The 16,231-nt window shown below is 35.6% G+C and overlaps 1 protein-coding gene across 24 annotated transcripts in view; it reads right to left on the bottom strand.

Annotated features, from left to right (window-relative positions):
• Positions 1 to 15,536, bottom strand: part of LOC131032791 (uncharacterized) — a 207,053-nt gene extending 191,517 nt beyond the window's left edge. For 20 of the 24 annotated variants that reach the window (XR_009372523.1, XR_009372521.1, XR_009372526.1 and 17 more), the window contains exons 1-2: positions 15,320 to 15,536; positions 14,816 to 14,953 (exon numbers count right to left, since the gene is read on the bottom strand). Coding sequence is in view for 4 of the 24 variants with exons in the window: in XM_059221235.1 (XP_059077218.1) it covers positions 14,816 to 14,892 (77 nt within the window). In the remaining 20 variants the exon portion in view is untranslated. Of the gene's footprint in view, positions 1 to 10,253; positions 10,709 to 14,815; positions 14,954 to 15,119 lie in introns of those variants that run through there. The other 4 variants (XR_009372515.1, XR_009103516.2, XM_059221237.1 and 1 more) reach the window with 4 other exon arrangements.
• Positions 15,537 to 16,231: the final 695 nt, after the last annotated feature.

Raw genomic sequence — 16,231 nt, 5'->3', positions numbered from 1 at the left:
AGCAAATTTATAACACAACACACAACACCAAGATTTTGACGTGGGAAACCTGGTTAAGGGAAAAACCACAGTGGGAACCTACCCACAATTAGATGATACTTTGCAGTAGTATGTGAAAATATTACAATGGGGAATGCACATGCATTCAGACACACTGTCTAGAGCCCACAGCTCAAAAGAGGATGACCCAAAAGGCTACAACCCTCAGGGAAGGTTCACTACCTTACAATAATGGTCGAACTATAATCCGGATTACATGAACTGCAAATATAGCATCTACTTATCCTTAATGACAATTTCGGTTAAGCACATTTATCTGCTCTGCTCAATACACCACACCGAAGGATAAATTCGCTCAAGCACCACATATACCACATCGATACCCAATTTACATGACTGCATCATCTATATATACTGATCATCAACCTTGGCAACAAGGTGGGCTAACCCCTCATCTCACAATTTTAAAATTACATCACACGATACAAAGATCGACCATCGAACCAATATGATGACATACATGATATACCATGGACATAAATCAAATTCTAAAACACGCAACACCACTGGAAATTACGCCAACATCAACCGCAACATGCTACATCACCAAGAATACCACATAACATGAAAAATGTCACCGGATCAACAAAATCAACAATACCGTGCACAATGATCAATGCGGACCACCAAAACAAATAGGACACCATTAGGAAACACCAACAAGCACATTAGAACCATCTGCAATAGCTGCACCAACACCACTTATTAAATCTTCATCGATCAACATCTGAAACTCAAGAACACTCAAACAACAACTCAGACTAGAAAGATAAATTACGGAACACTAAATCACAAACCATCTCAAATGTAAATACTTATGAACATCCCAAACAATCTCCCAAAATCATAACTCAAGATCTGATCACACCTAAATATACCTAAGGAAATATTGAACTCTGCAAAGTACTGATCAGAAAAACCAAACTACAAACCGGATCAATAAATCACAAGAATATGTTGACATCAATGACAATATCATATCCTAGCAACAGCAATGTCCAACAATCTTTCCCTTTGGCATTGATGACAACATATGGATGTGAAAAACAATCAATGCAAAGAAAGAAAACATCTCCAACAAACTCCCCCTAAGCCCAAGCTCAACGACAACAGATAAGACAGTTTTTCATATGCTTTCTCTCCCCCTTTGACATCAATGACAAATTTTCTCAAAACAGAAAACCAAACTCTCCCTCTTTAGATAAATAAATCAGCTCACCTGAACCACAAACAGACTACTCCATCAGAGGAGCAACATGAACTCATCAATCCAGACAAAAAGATAAGATTGTGAAGTCCAACGGATTGATGCATCTCAATGCATGTAGTTCCCATCAGGAGAGGTGGATGCCCCTAGCTTGTCTCTCAAATAGACAAATGTATCTGGAGGCAAAGGCATGAAATTGTCATTCCTAGGGTACCACAAACCATAATCCACGTTCCTTTCAAATATCTAAATATCCTCTTTACAGTAGTGACATGACTCTCTTTCGGATCAGCTTGATATCTAGCAGCCATGTACACAGCATGCATAATATCAAGTCTAGTCTGAATCAGGCAACCATAGATCTGTACAAGGTCTAATTAGCTTTCGAAGATTCATCATTTTGGGATAATTTGCAATGAGTCACCATAGGAGTTCCAACCGATTTAGAATTTTCTAACCCAAACTTCTTCAATAATTCTTTCACATATTTAGCTTGAGATATAAAAATACCTTTTCTAGTCTGTGAAATCTGCAAACCTAAGAAAAATTTCATTTCTCCTATCATAGACATTTCAAATTCTTTATACATATCACCAATAAACTTCATACTGAAGTTATCATCTCTTCCAAACATAATATCATGAACAAAGACTTCAACAATAGAAATGTTATCATTCTCAATCTTTAGATATAGATTACTATCAGCAACACCTTTATTAAATCCTAATTTCAGCAAATACTTATCCAATCTAGCATACCAAGCTCTAGGGGCTTGTTTCAATCCATAAAGACCTTTCTTCAGTTTGCATACCATGTCTCCGTCATCTGATAATGGAAATCCATTAGGTTGCTCAATGTAGACTTCTTCCTTAAGATCACCATTCAAGAAGGCTGACTTGACATCCATATGATATACGTTGAAATCCTTGTAGGCAGCATATGCAACCAACAGTCTAACAACTTCAAGTCTAGCCACTAAAGCAAAAGTCTCCTCATAATCAATTCCTTCTTTCTGTGAATATCCTTTGCATGCCAGTCTTGCTTTATTTCTGACAACTTCACCGACTTTATTCAATTTGTTCCTGAATACCCATTTAGTACCAATCACATTCTTGTCTTTAGGTCTAGGCACAAGCTCCCATGTATCATTCTTTTCAATCTCATTCAGTTCTTCTTCTATAGCCTTATCCAATTTTCATCTTTGCAAGCTTCAACGACATCTTTAGGTTCAATTTTGGAAATCAAACATACCTCTTCATTAACTAGCCTTCTTCTAGTCATTACACCTTTATTTTTATCACCAATGATCTGATTTTCATGATGATTCAATTTTTTACATACCTCGGAATATTCTAATTTTCAAGTTCCTGCACCTCTCCACCGACAAGAGCGATATCCGGATTAACAGTCTCTATCGAATCATTTTACTTTAATTCTTCAACCTGATTTAGTGTTAAAACAACATCCTGATCATCATCATATCTGCATGCTCTGACTCTTTTCCATAGTTCTCATCAACTTTTACATTTACACTTTTCACTATCTTTCTCAATCTCTTATTGTAGCACCGGTAGGCTTTGCTCTTTGTAGAGTATCCCAAGAAAAATTATTCATCACTTCTCGCATCAAACTTTCTTAAATCCTCATCTCTCTTGGTATAACACTTGCTTCCAAAAATTCTGAAATATCTCACAATAGGAACATGACCAAATCATAGCTCATAAGGAGTCTTATCGGTATCACCTTTTATACGAACTCGATTGAATGTGTAAATAGCAATGCTAACAACTTCTCTCCAGTAGATCTTAGGAACATTATCTTCAATTAGCATAGTCCTTGCAGTATCCAAGATAGTCTTGTTCTTTCTTTCAACAACTACATTTTGATGTGGGGCTCTAGGAGTAGATAATTGTCTTCTAATTCCATGCTTCTCTCAGAATGAGTCAAACTCACCGGAACAGAATTCTCCTCCTCTATCAGATCTCAGACATTTCAACTTCAATCCTGTCTCAGTCTCAACCTTTGCTTTGAATACCTTGAATTTGTCCAATGCTTCTGATTTTCCATCAAAAAGGCAACCCACATCATCCTGGAATAATCATTAATAAATAACATGAAATATTTGTCACCCTGCACACTTCTTATTGAAGTAGGTCCACATAGGTCAGTATGCACAAGATCTAGCAATCCATCAGATGTATATTGTTTACTCTTGAAAGAAATTCTTGTTTGTTTACCGATTTGACACTCCTTACATGTCGAATTAGAAGGCTTAACAATTTTAGGCAAATCTTTAACAACTTGAGTAGAATTGATCTTAATCATTGAGTCAAAATTAACATGACACATTCTCCTATGTCACAACCAACTTTCCTCAATATGAGCAATCAAGCAACTTCCCTCACCGGCATTCAAATGAAATATAGTACCTTTAGTCTTAGTTCCTGATGCAATCTCTATACTGGAGGCATTTAGGATCTTGTATTTTTCATTCTTGAATTGCAAATCATAACTTTTGTCAACTATCTGTCCACCACTTAAGAGATTATGCTTCAAACCTTTAATATACAAGACATCATTAGTGTTATGCTTACCATCAAAGGAAATAGAACCTCTACCACGGATCACACAGGCTTTGTCATCTCCAAATCTTACTATTCCACCATCATATCTCTCCATATTCACAAATTTGTTTTTATCACCGGTCATATGATGTGAACAACCGCTGTCAATCACCCATTCATCTTTCTCTTTAACTTTAGCAGCTAAAGCTTTCTCCTTAATAGTGCAGCTTCTGGAATCAACAGGTATCGGTCCATCTTCTTTGATAGCAATAAACACAATTTCATCTCCTAATTATTCATCTGTAACACCTTCATCAACAACAATAATAACTGTTCTTTTGATGCTTATACTTTCGGTTAGGCTTGTAGGGCTTGTCATACTTCTCAGGCTTCTCATATCTATCATTTCGATCATGCTTATCAAATTTATCATACCTATCATACTTAGACATTCTCTACGGGAACCTAGAAGCAAAATATTCTATCTTATTGCAAGAAAAACATTTCAGAGGCAATTTACCATCATACTTACCAAATCCTTTAAGCAATCTCCAGGCGATTAGTGCTTCAAGCTCATCTAAGTCTCTTTCTTTCTCCTCCATATCTCTTCTCTCTCTTTCATATATGGATATTTTGCATTCATCGGGATCAAACTTCTGCTTTCCAGATATAGATACTCTAAATATTGTCTCTGACTTTCCATGCGATTCACCAAACTCGCTCAGTTCAAATGCAGCAATCTTTCCAACCAACATATCTCTTGTCACAGTAGTCACACTTTGGATCTCATCAATAGCAACAACCTTATGTGTGTAAGCAGAAGGCAATGATCTCAACACCTTAGCAACAATTTCATCTTCTTCAATGGTTCCACGAGTACATCTAGTACCTAGGACAAGTTCATTCACCTTAGCCATGAAAGAGTTTATGTTATCATCTTCTCCCATCTTCAGCATCTCATACTTCCCTTTCAAACTCTGCAACTTAGCAACTTTGAGTTGTTTATCTCCTTCATACAAGGTCTCAAGCTTCTCCCAGATCTCATGTACAGCCTAAAGTCCCATTGCATTAGTCATCTCAGAATCAGTCAGTGCACTTAGCAATGCTTTCTTAGCTCTAATGTTATGTTCGGCTTCCTTGATCTCATCAGCAATGACCGGTCCATTCTGAGGAACAGAATAGGCATTCTTTGTAATCTTCCTGTAATCTTCTCCAAGACATCTCAAGTGCACCTCCATCCGGTTCTTCCATATAGCATAGTTACTTCCATCAAATCTCGAACTTTACTTCTTAAAATAACACTTCCACTTCTAGCTGTCATCCCAGATCACCTCAATTGGTCAAGCTTCTTCAGTAGGATCTAGCTCTGATACCAATTGTTGGCAACAACAATGAAGGAAAACTAAGAGTGGGGGGGTGAATCAGTTTTCACCAGATTATCAAACTTAACCTCAAATGTAAATCTGATAAACTGTAATAACAACAAAGATAAGAAAATTGATAGCACAACACACAACACCAAGATTTTGACATGGAAAACCCGGTTAAGGAAAAAACCACGGTGAGAACCTACCCACAATAAGATGATACTCTGCAGTAGTATGTGAAAATATTACAATGGGGAATGCACATGCATTTAGACACACTTTCTAGAGCTCACTGCTCAAAATAGGATGACCCAGAAGGCTACAACCCTCAAGAAAGCTTCACATCTCCTTATGCCTGATGACAGTTTTGGTTAAGCACATTTGTCTGCTCTGCTCAATACATCTCACCGAAGGATAAATTCACTCAGGCACCACATATACCACTCTCTGATAATGTAGACACCACATCGATACCCAATTTACATGACTACATCATCTATATATACCGATCATCCACCTTGGCAACAAGGTCGACTAAACCGTCATCTCACAATTTCAAAATTACATCACACGATACAAAGATCGGCCACCGGACCAATATGATTATATACATGATATAACATGGACCTAAATCAAATTCTCAAATACGCAACACCACCGAAAATTACACCAAGATCAACTGCAACACGCTACATCACCAAGAATACTACATAACACGAAGAATATCACTAGATCAGAAAAATAACCAATACCATGCATAATGATCAATGTGGACCACCAAAACAAATAAGACATGATTAGGAAACACCAACAAGCCCATTAGAACCATCTGCAATAGCTGCACCAACACCACTTATCAAATCTTCATCAATCAACATCTGAAACTCAAGAACACTCAAACAACAGTAACTCGGATTAGAAAGATAGTTTGTGGAGCACCAAACCACGAACCTTCTAAAATGTAGATACACTTGAACATCCCAAACAATCTCCCAAAATCATAACTCAAGATCTGATCACACCGGAATGTACAGGACGAAATACCGAACTCTGCAAAGTACTAATCAAAAAAACCAAACTACAAACCAGATCAATAAATCACAGGAAAATGTTGACATGAATGACAACATCATATCCTAGCGGAAGCAATGTCCAACAGTTATAACAAGGGGTCCACATTAGTTGACCACTCTATTTTGGAATGTTATACTTGGGAATATGTGCCCACCTACTTAATAGGTCAAATATGTTGTTTAATGAGGCCTATCTTAAATGCATTGAAAAATTTGGCCATGAAGGCAATGATTTTTTCTTAAGGCCAAGATTTTGATGGTTGTTGGTTTCTATAATGGTGGGAAAATGGTGAAGAATAAATCAAGAAGGAAAACTACCCTTTCCCTCAAAGAGAGATGACAGTTTCGCTATCGATTACCATTCAAGCACTTTTCACCATTACATTAGGAAGGGGGAAAAGATAATTCACTAGATTTAATCTCTCCACACAATGATGGCAGATTGAATTCTGAATGATGAGTTGGGATTAGGGTTTGCCTTTAGGTCAAACCCCAATTTTGGAATTAACCAAGTAATGAAAGTAAGTACTTGCAAGTAGATGTAAATGAAAGATTGAATTGTAAATCACCTCAAGGGAGGTTGTAGTAGCAATGTTGATAGAAATGCTTGTGTGGAATTGAATGTTGTGATCAATCTCCTCTTGAATAGTTGAATCCTTGACTTGAATGCAACACCTAGCCTTGAGTGGAGACTTGAGAATGCTCAATGCTGGAAAAGAATGCTTGAATTCTCTTGAATGCTTGATCGCTTGTGAATTTCCCACTCATCCAACTTATGCAAATGAGAGAGCAAATGCACCCTTAAATACATGTTGGTGGATTTGAATTTCATCACGGGCCGACATCAGGGGAGTTTCCCGCCCGAGGCACAACCCTCAATGCATTCTCTAGGAAGGGTCCTGCCCCAAAATAGGGCAAGGACAAGGGCACCACACCCCTATCTTGGGAGGACAGGGGCGCCACACCCCTATCCAAGTGGGGACAGTGGCACCACGCCCCTATCCTACCCCTTTCTCCAAGGCCGAATGCAGTCAAGGTGATGCAAAGGCCAAGGAAGAAGTTGTTTCTGCAAGTCGAGCAATCTCCGATCTCCAATCAGGCTAGAGGATTCGAGCTCGCATGTGTGAGGACCCTAATGCAGTCGAAAATTGCTAGGGTTGCAATTTTATGACACTACAGTTTCAAGAAACTGCTCATGTTTTTCTCTCCCCTTAGTTATCCACAAATTTAATGCATTAGGTGGATATTTAATGGATCTTTTACAAATATGTTAGCATCGTGTTGTTAAAGACTTAAGAAAAGTGAATTCTATTTCATAACACATTACTATTGTTTAATACAAGATTAAAAGGTCTTAATGGAGTTTTTTTCCAAGGAAGACATAAAATCTATCCTAAAGTCAAGGAAAAAGATTACATTATAAAATCTAGTCAAAGAATTATTTCATAGAAATCTTGATGTTGTGTATCCTCAAATGAAACACCAATTGTCGTTGTTGGAAAGACTAGGAATGAAATGTTGAAACCCCTTTTAACAAGTATAATTCCAACAAAGAACATGAATATCTTGCCCTCATTTCTCAAAAGTGTACAAGCTGAATGAGGGATGGTTTAGTCATCTTCTACTTGTGTTTGGAGAATAGGATCTATATTATTTGGAAGACTATTTTTGAGCATAGGATTACCCAATTTTTGTCTTCATTCTCTATAAGGTTTACCTATAGAAAAGCGTCTCATGTACTTAGGTCTAAGGAGTTCCCTAAGTGTCCCTTTTGTAGAAAGATGGATACCATCGAACATATGTTTTAGTTTTATAGCAAAGGTTAGAACCATTTTTCTCTTAGCCTTTTAGTTGACATAATATTCTTCAAGAGGACTTGCAAAATACTCCTACAAACAAATTTAACAACACTTTGCAAGTAGAGGCCCTTTTCTCTTTTTGTAAAGATAGAAATTGTGCTATTTTCTACTTATAACAAATCCATGTAATCTATAAGTATGATATCATTTTCATTGACTCAATGCAAGAAAGTAAGGGGGCCAGTTGGTGGTCCATCTCAAGATTTTGTAAGATCACTAAGACAATGTGTCTTATATTATTATTGAAGCCCCTCCTTCCTTCCCACCTTATGTTCATTTTACTATCCCTTCCTCACACAATGGCCAAAGGCAAGTTTATGCAATAACTCTTGTTGATATAGCAATAATCATGTTGATTGATCTATTCTACCTAATTATCACCCTTCTTATGTGTCCCTCTCAAATACATGGTTGGGTTTAACCAAAAGGGCAAGATAAGTTTCCTCACCTTGCCTTGGCCTTTCACCTCATTAGCGAACTAACCAATAGAATGTGATTGTGAAGGAACAAACTAAAGCAGATAATCCTAATATTGGTTGGGATGTCATTGTTGGGATTAAGGTGTCACAACCTTTGCATATCCTAACATTGATTTTGGCATATTTATTTATTATTTTAATTATTTGTTGCCTACAAATGTCTAGTCATCTAGTGGAACCCATAGGATTGGTGGCATCCTACTTGACGGTGACTATATCACACATATGTTGCACATGTGGAGGTAGGCATCCCAATTTGAGGATCTTGACAAGTTTTAGCCTATGACAGATTCTATGACATATTAGACAAGAAACAAGAGATACCTTTTGCATGGAGAAGGTGGGTGCTTAAGTTGGGTTATGACGAGTTGTAAGAGAATAAGATAATATTAGTCATTTATGACAGATTCTATTACAGCTGTAAGTGTTGTAAGTTTTGATGGTTGCAAGACAGGTAAGAGGATCTGTCATACCTCGAAATAGTAATTTTGAGTGCCCAACTTAGGAAGTTTGAATGGGGAGTCATTTGAAGGTGTACATGTGTTATTTGCATGCTTTTTGGTGGTCGAAAAGTAGGCCCATATTCTTTGCACGACCCCATCATGTAACTTCATCTAGAAGCTTCCTTTGTTGTTGTGTTTCTCTATAAAAAGTAGCCTTAGTGAGTACTAGTCATATTGTGTATTGTAGGTTAAGTGTTATGCTGCCAAAATTAATCTAGATTGTGGGTTGTTAGTTGTAGACTCCCGTTGAAGAAACTAAGTGTTGATATTGTATTGTAAGAGTTTTTTAACTAGAATACAAAGTACTATGCTTTTGGGGTGTGGGCTTTTTTCACCTAAAATGGTTTTCCCCACGATATATCTTGTGTTCATTGTGTTTATCTTTAGGCATGCTTATTATCTACTTGTGAATGTGTTTTTGATTCTATAATAGAAGATTTGTAAAGAAATTTTACACTTTCTCCCCCACTGGATTAGTGTTAGGAAGCGTTTTCCAAACCTTAGCTTCCTTTCACTCATTCATGATGGCAATGTCATTCCAAATATTGCTTGGGCTTCCAACCTTGATGACTAGAGACCCACCCCACTTCTATTCTTTTTGTTCCTAGTGTTTTACATGTTTGGTTTTTGAACCACGTGTGATATTTAATATGAATTTATTTTCCAAGGCTTCGCCTAGTTTGCATAATTTTCAAGTGTGATCTCATATCACCCATATATGTTTTGTGAATAATCTATATATTTTTTCAAGCAATATATATGCCTATTCATACAAAGGGACAAAAATAAAGGAGAGACATTATATTTTCATAAATCATATCGACAATCAAGATTGTTTTCTAACTTTAACCATGTAAACATTTTTTACATCCACATTTTAGATCACACTCTATTATGCATTATCAAGATGAAGAGAATATATAAAAGTGCAATAGAAAATACAAGAAAAAGTAAACCTTAAAAAAAATCAAACTTTTACGGTCTTCAAAACCAAGATCTATTAGAAAGTCAACCCAAAACTTCTCACGTACATCCATTTTATGTGATAAGACACTCCTAATAATATATTATCTAAATCAAATTTTTATCATCAATATGAATTAAAATTAAAATATTAATAAAAAATTTATATAAATTTTAATCAACTGAAAATAATCTTTTTATATTATAAATCGAGAGACCAAAAAAGATGTTTATACAGATGAGTTCAGGGGAGGCAGGGCCTCAACAGTGAAACCAAAAAGGACTAGACGAGTGTCATATACAATGCACTAAAAGAAAGCTCCAAAATAAAGTTGTGCTTGCTGCCATAAGGAACTAGAGGAGGATTTCATCCTGGTCTTCCAGCCATGTGGTCCACCCCTGTGGTCCTTCCATCCAAACCGCCTTCTTCCTTTCCATGATTTGTATGCACATGTCAACCCTGTTGAAGGGCGGAGCTCTGGTATCTTGGAGTTCTTTAATCAGTTTCTTAACTGCACTCTCGAAGGCAGTTTGATTTTTTGCGATCCTTGCCCATTCATATCACATGGTGGCTCGACCTTCTTTGAGGAACCGTAAGAGTTTGTTTCGTTCAGCATTCATCGAGAAGCAAACCTGTACAGCAATTTTATAATGTGTTAGTTTTTTAAAAAAACCAGAAGTTCCCTAGCATTACCTTGGAACTTCTCCTCATTTCTGAGTTTCCAAATAAACCAAAGGATAAAAGAGGACAAAATTTGCCAAATTAAGTTAGCATCCTTTTTAAGATTATGGACGAAACCAGTAACTATATCATAAGTAAAGATATGCTCAGTAATGGATATTCCAAACATTAACCAGATCTCCCTAGCAAAAGGGCAGTCAAGGAAGATGTGCCGAGTGGATTCAGGTTTATTGCATACAGAACAAAGATCATATGCAGCTAGATTATTCCTAATAGGCAATCTATCCAGTAAGAGTTGCCATCTGAAACACTTGATCTTAGGGGGGATGGGAGATTTCCAAAGGTTCTCAAAGGTTTTATACCAAGCGGTAGGGCTGTGGTGGACATTCCATAGGGTGTTGACATGTTCGATCACAGAGGTGTCCTGGTTAAGCAGGTTGTAGATAGCTTTCGATTTAATTTTAGGGAGGGGGGAACCATCCTTCCAAAGGAATGAGAGGTACCTGTGGGTGTCAACATGAGTGTTTTTAGGGAGATTGAGGGTGTTACAGGCATTCCTAATCATGTTGTAGGTCCTCTTATGCGAAGCAAGGAGATTAAATTTACTACTAAGTTCCTCCCAGGTGATGAGGTTGTCATTTTCTAGGATATCCATAAGATACTTGATCCCCTTATTATGCCAGAATCTAGCAGAACAACCTTGGGTTAAGGCCAATGGCTTAGAGTTGTGGTGGAGGTTCCACCAAATCAACCTTTCACCATGTATAGTATTGTCACAGTCAATGCTAGAGTTGCAAATAAGTCTACGCACATGCTCCCAGGCTTTCCAGATGGACTTAAAGACCCAGGTGCCTTGGACAGACACCGAGAAACTTCCAGCAAGTAGATCACTGAGTGGGAGGACTTTCCATGATTTGGCAGCCTTTGGGAATCCATTTTGAATGTTGTTTCTGATAAGAATCTTCCAAGGTTCTTGCCCATCTAGTGCATGAAATATCCATTTGGCGGTCTGAAAATAATCTTAATAAATAATTATTATGTTAATAACATTTGTATATCATTTCTTATAATTGTTATTAATGTCCATTGATATATAAAAACATATTGATACATATTATAATTTAAAGTATTCAAAATCCATTTATATTTAAAACTTATAATACAAACGTACAACTAATTAAATCATTGGTTAAATTATAGAGATATGGAAATGATTAAATTCAAACTTACCTTTGAATTATGAAGATATGGAATATCTATGCAATATATAAATTTAGTGACGTTTCCCTTTATATAAATTACTTGAAATGCATTTCATTGAAATTTTTCTGACGCGTTTAGTCTTTTTTTTAAGTTTATCATGAATGGTTATTTACAAGATATTATTATTATTAGATGAGTTGTAATGTAAGAAACTTTTTGACTTTTTTAATAAATTCATAGAGAATAAAGAAAGCAGAGTAAATGGAATAAAACAAAGGATGTTCTTCAGATAGTTAATAATCCAGAGCATCCTATGGAAGAAGACAATCCTATGTGTAGCTCCTACATGTTTTGCTACATTTTTATGAGCATGCCCCTTCTACAGGTGGCGAATTTGCCCCCGAGAATAGTCCAGCAAGCGGAGAAGTTTTACAGCAAAATAGGCGAACGCATTCTGTATGCAGTTGGCATGAAAGATGAATGGTGTTGGCTGTTCGTTTCCATTTCCTGTCATTGGGATTCGTGCTTCCACATATGTGGGATGTAGGAGCATCTGCTTAAGGAGGTTTTCAAGTTCGCGCAGCAAACACTGGGGAACAGGCCATTATCTATATCTGGAAGAGACTGATCAAGCGCTGGGATTGGCGGGGCCTGGAGGCTTCAAAACCGATTTTCATGTAAATACGGTTTATGAATTCCAAGTCATTTTTGGAACGAGGCCTTGGAGAATGAATTACTCATCCAAACTGAAATTTTTCCCTTCTAAAATTTCTTTAGACCAACTCCTTCCATTTTAATCATTGTCTTGTATATATCGCTTTGTTTTCATACTTTCTGCTGGTTTGATTGCATGTATATGACTTTCCCATGTTTATAAGAACTGTAACACTTATGTTCATTCAAATGGAAGTTGCATCGAGTTCAGCATAGTCAAAGCTATAATTGATGAGCTTTCTGAGTGTATCTAGGGTAGTTTTCTCTTTTTGTTTTCAAAGGAAAAGACTCCGAGAGCTCCAATAAGTGGTTATAGCAAAACTTGTTCAAAACACATTGCTCATATAAATATCAAAAGAAAAGATAATCTTACTTTGTTATATATATCTTAAAAAAGGTCTTTTAACTTTAAAAAGCCATCTATAAAAGACTACCTGCACTCCTTAATAGATAGTCCTATTAATACCATTATACCTCTAATAATTCGATGGTAAATGTGATTTTGGCCAAGCCAAAACCCCAGAATACAATGGGACTTGAGAAGTTACAGTCTGCATGCAGCAGGGAGACTCAAAACTGAGTGCAATCCACCACTTGATTACAGATGCTCTTAGTATTCTAAGATGATCATAACAGCTGGTAGTCAGAAAATTTAACTGAACTTTTCTTTGTATTTTAAGTTTACTAATATAAACTTATATTAGCAATTTATAATTAAAGACCAAAATATATAGTTTAAAAATAATATTTTTTATTTTTAAATAATTTAAAGATTAAAAGAAAATATTAAATCTATTTTATTATTTATATTTATAATTTATAAATAAAAATAATAAAAATTAACAAAATATTAAATAAAAATGGTATATATAATTAACTTAAAATTATTTACGTAAAAATTTAAATTCCCAAATAAATAACCATACATTAATCACAATATCCTGAACCCTTAAATTCTCCCCCAAGAAAAATCCAAATTTGTTTGTTCTATCTCAATGGATTGCATCTCATTTCTGAAAGCGAAATTCATCTATGCCTATGGTACCTTCAAATCAATATAATGGTTACAGTAAGGTGGCTTATATTTCTACGTGTCTACACACGTCATTACCGCGTACTGTGCTCCATCGTTTCCCTTCAATATATTCAGAGCAACTTGCACATTAAAATATTCTCCTACTTTCTCTCTCTCTTGTATTAATGTCAACAAGTTACCTTGCAGGTTAAACAAATTCTGTCTTGTACTAATGCCATTAAATAACTTTCAGAGCTGATACCATCTCAACAGATGTTTCGTCCTCCTCATTTATATTTTTTAAGCATTGTTTCAATACGGTAAAGGAAAAAAGAGAGATGTTTTTATCATTCTATAAACTTGCTTTTCCCTGTAGGGAAAAGTGTTTAAATGCCAAGAAGCTGGAGAGTTAAATACTAATCACAAGTTTCCTTGCCAGTCTGAACCTCATGTTTATCAAACAAATTATGGATTTCTATGACCTGGAGAAGCTGTTGTTCTAATCCCATGATGTGATAAGGTACCTGATAAGTGTTTTGTCTAGGTGAACTATCAATCCTAATCCAATGCAAAATCCCGCAAGGGGAAAAATTCTGCACTCCAAGCAAATGATTTTCTCTTCCTACTGTGAAAAATTCTGCATTCCAAACAAATGATTTTCTGTTCCTACTGAGAAAAATTTTGCAGTTCAAGCAAATGATTTTCTCTTCCTACTGTGAAAAATTCTGCACTCCACGCAAATGCTTTTCTCTTTCTACTGTGAAAAATTCTGCACTCCATGAAATGATTTCCTCTTTCTACTGTGGACAGACTCTTATAATATAACACATTAGATTCCACAATGAATACATCAAGATAAATCATTACACACACAATACCACATTTTGCTTACAAATTTAATGCAATTTCACATCTAGTCTTTCCAAGAAAACATTCAAGTTATGCAAATCTTACTCTGTCTCAAAAATTTGTTTCCTCATATCAATTTCTCTAACCTAACAGATTAGAACACAAATACAAATTTCATTATCATAATATTCTAACTGATTCGATTCGACTACACTAATATTTAGGGTAAATCCATGAAAAGAACGTTATATTCAATCTAGGGCACATAAAATCGTACCTGCTGGAAGCTGGAAAATGGCGGTAAAATCCTGCAGCGCACAGCAAGCTCGAGTAAATCCTTGTTGAGCAATCCATTCCTCTCAGCTTAGCCCGCCCTTCTCATTCTCAGAAAGCACCGAATTTTTTTATATCCATACTTCGCACCAAAAGAAACGAAAAAAAACGCATTCAGGAGCTAACGCTATTAAAATAAAACAACCGAACAGACACAAATAAGGAAGGTCCTCTTGACGAGAAGCTCTGGGCGTAATTGAAATAAAAGAAAAAAACGGTAAAATATTTCTGCTAACTGGCATACGTACTGCAGAATGAATAGGAGTGCCGATAAATTAAGCCAAAATAAGCTTCAAATCAAAAGACAGAGCTGCAGGAATTAAATAATGTAAACTTGTACCGCGATGCAGTACAAAATGGCACGCGGACATGTGATATTGCAAAATATGGAACATTATCCAATTAATTCTACACCGAAATTGGCTTTTCTTCACGTGACACACTGTACCTTGGCATGAATGGTGAAATTTGTTGAAGACCGTCGAAATTTCTTCTGGATAATCAGCCTATGAAATCCATTAAAATGTTTTCTGTGTCCCAAATGATGCCTGCCACCAAAGATTACAGCCACGGTAGTGGTACTAACCGGCTCTGCTCCAAAACCACTTGTTCTGGTGACACCTGTAAAATGTTGTAAGGAAATTGTTTTATTCGTGAATGAATTGTTTAGTCTTTTTTTTGAATTATTACAAAAGAATTGATTCTTGTTAAGAGTGTAATATGTTCCCGCTCAAAAAGGATGCATTTAGGTACCAGTCTAATTGAATTTGGAATAGATTCTTTTCGATTCTTATTAAAATAATATTAAAGAGGTTTTTTAAATTTTTGGATGACTTAAAAGAAGAAATCTGTTAATCTCTGAATTTAAGAAGTCAACTTTGTTTGTGCGTTTTATTTCAAGTAGTGCTTCCATTTTTTACTTTGATTAAAGAAAAAATATTTTATTTGTGTGTTTAGATTAGCCAAGTATTTTAATCTTCAAAGAAAATTAGCATCAATGTTTCAAAATGTTAAAAGAAGATTGATTTTATTTATCCATCTAATATTAATGAAGTATTTCAATATTTAATACTGAGTTGAATAAGATAGATTTTATTTGTGCGTTCATATTAATGAATTACTTCAGTTCTTGGTATCTAGAAGAAGAAGATGGACTTTATCTTAAAATATATATATATATAATTTGTATATTTAAATTAGTGAAGTATTTTAATATTTCAAAAAATTAAAGATTAGTAATATTAGAGATTAAATATTAAGTTCAAAGTACCTCAATCTTTAAAAATGTTAAAGATAATTGATTTAACTTTGTGTTCAATAATAAGAATGTACCTCAATGTTTAAAACTAAGTTGAATAGG

This window comes from Cryptomeria japonica, chromosome 5 (genome assembly GCF_030272615.1).
Source record: "Cryptomeria japonica chromosome 5, Sugi_1.0, whole genome shotgun sequence".
In the NCBI taxonomy this organism is placed as follows: Eukaryota; Viridiplantae; Streptophyta; class Pinopsida; order Cupressales; family Cupressaceae; genus Cryptomeria; species Cryptomeria japonica.
The sequence above is the reverse complement of the archived record's forward strand: the minus strand, read 5'-3'. Positions and strand labels throughout refer to the sequence as shown.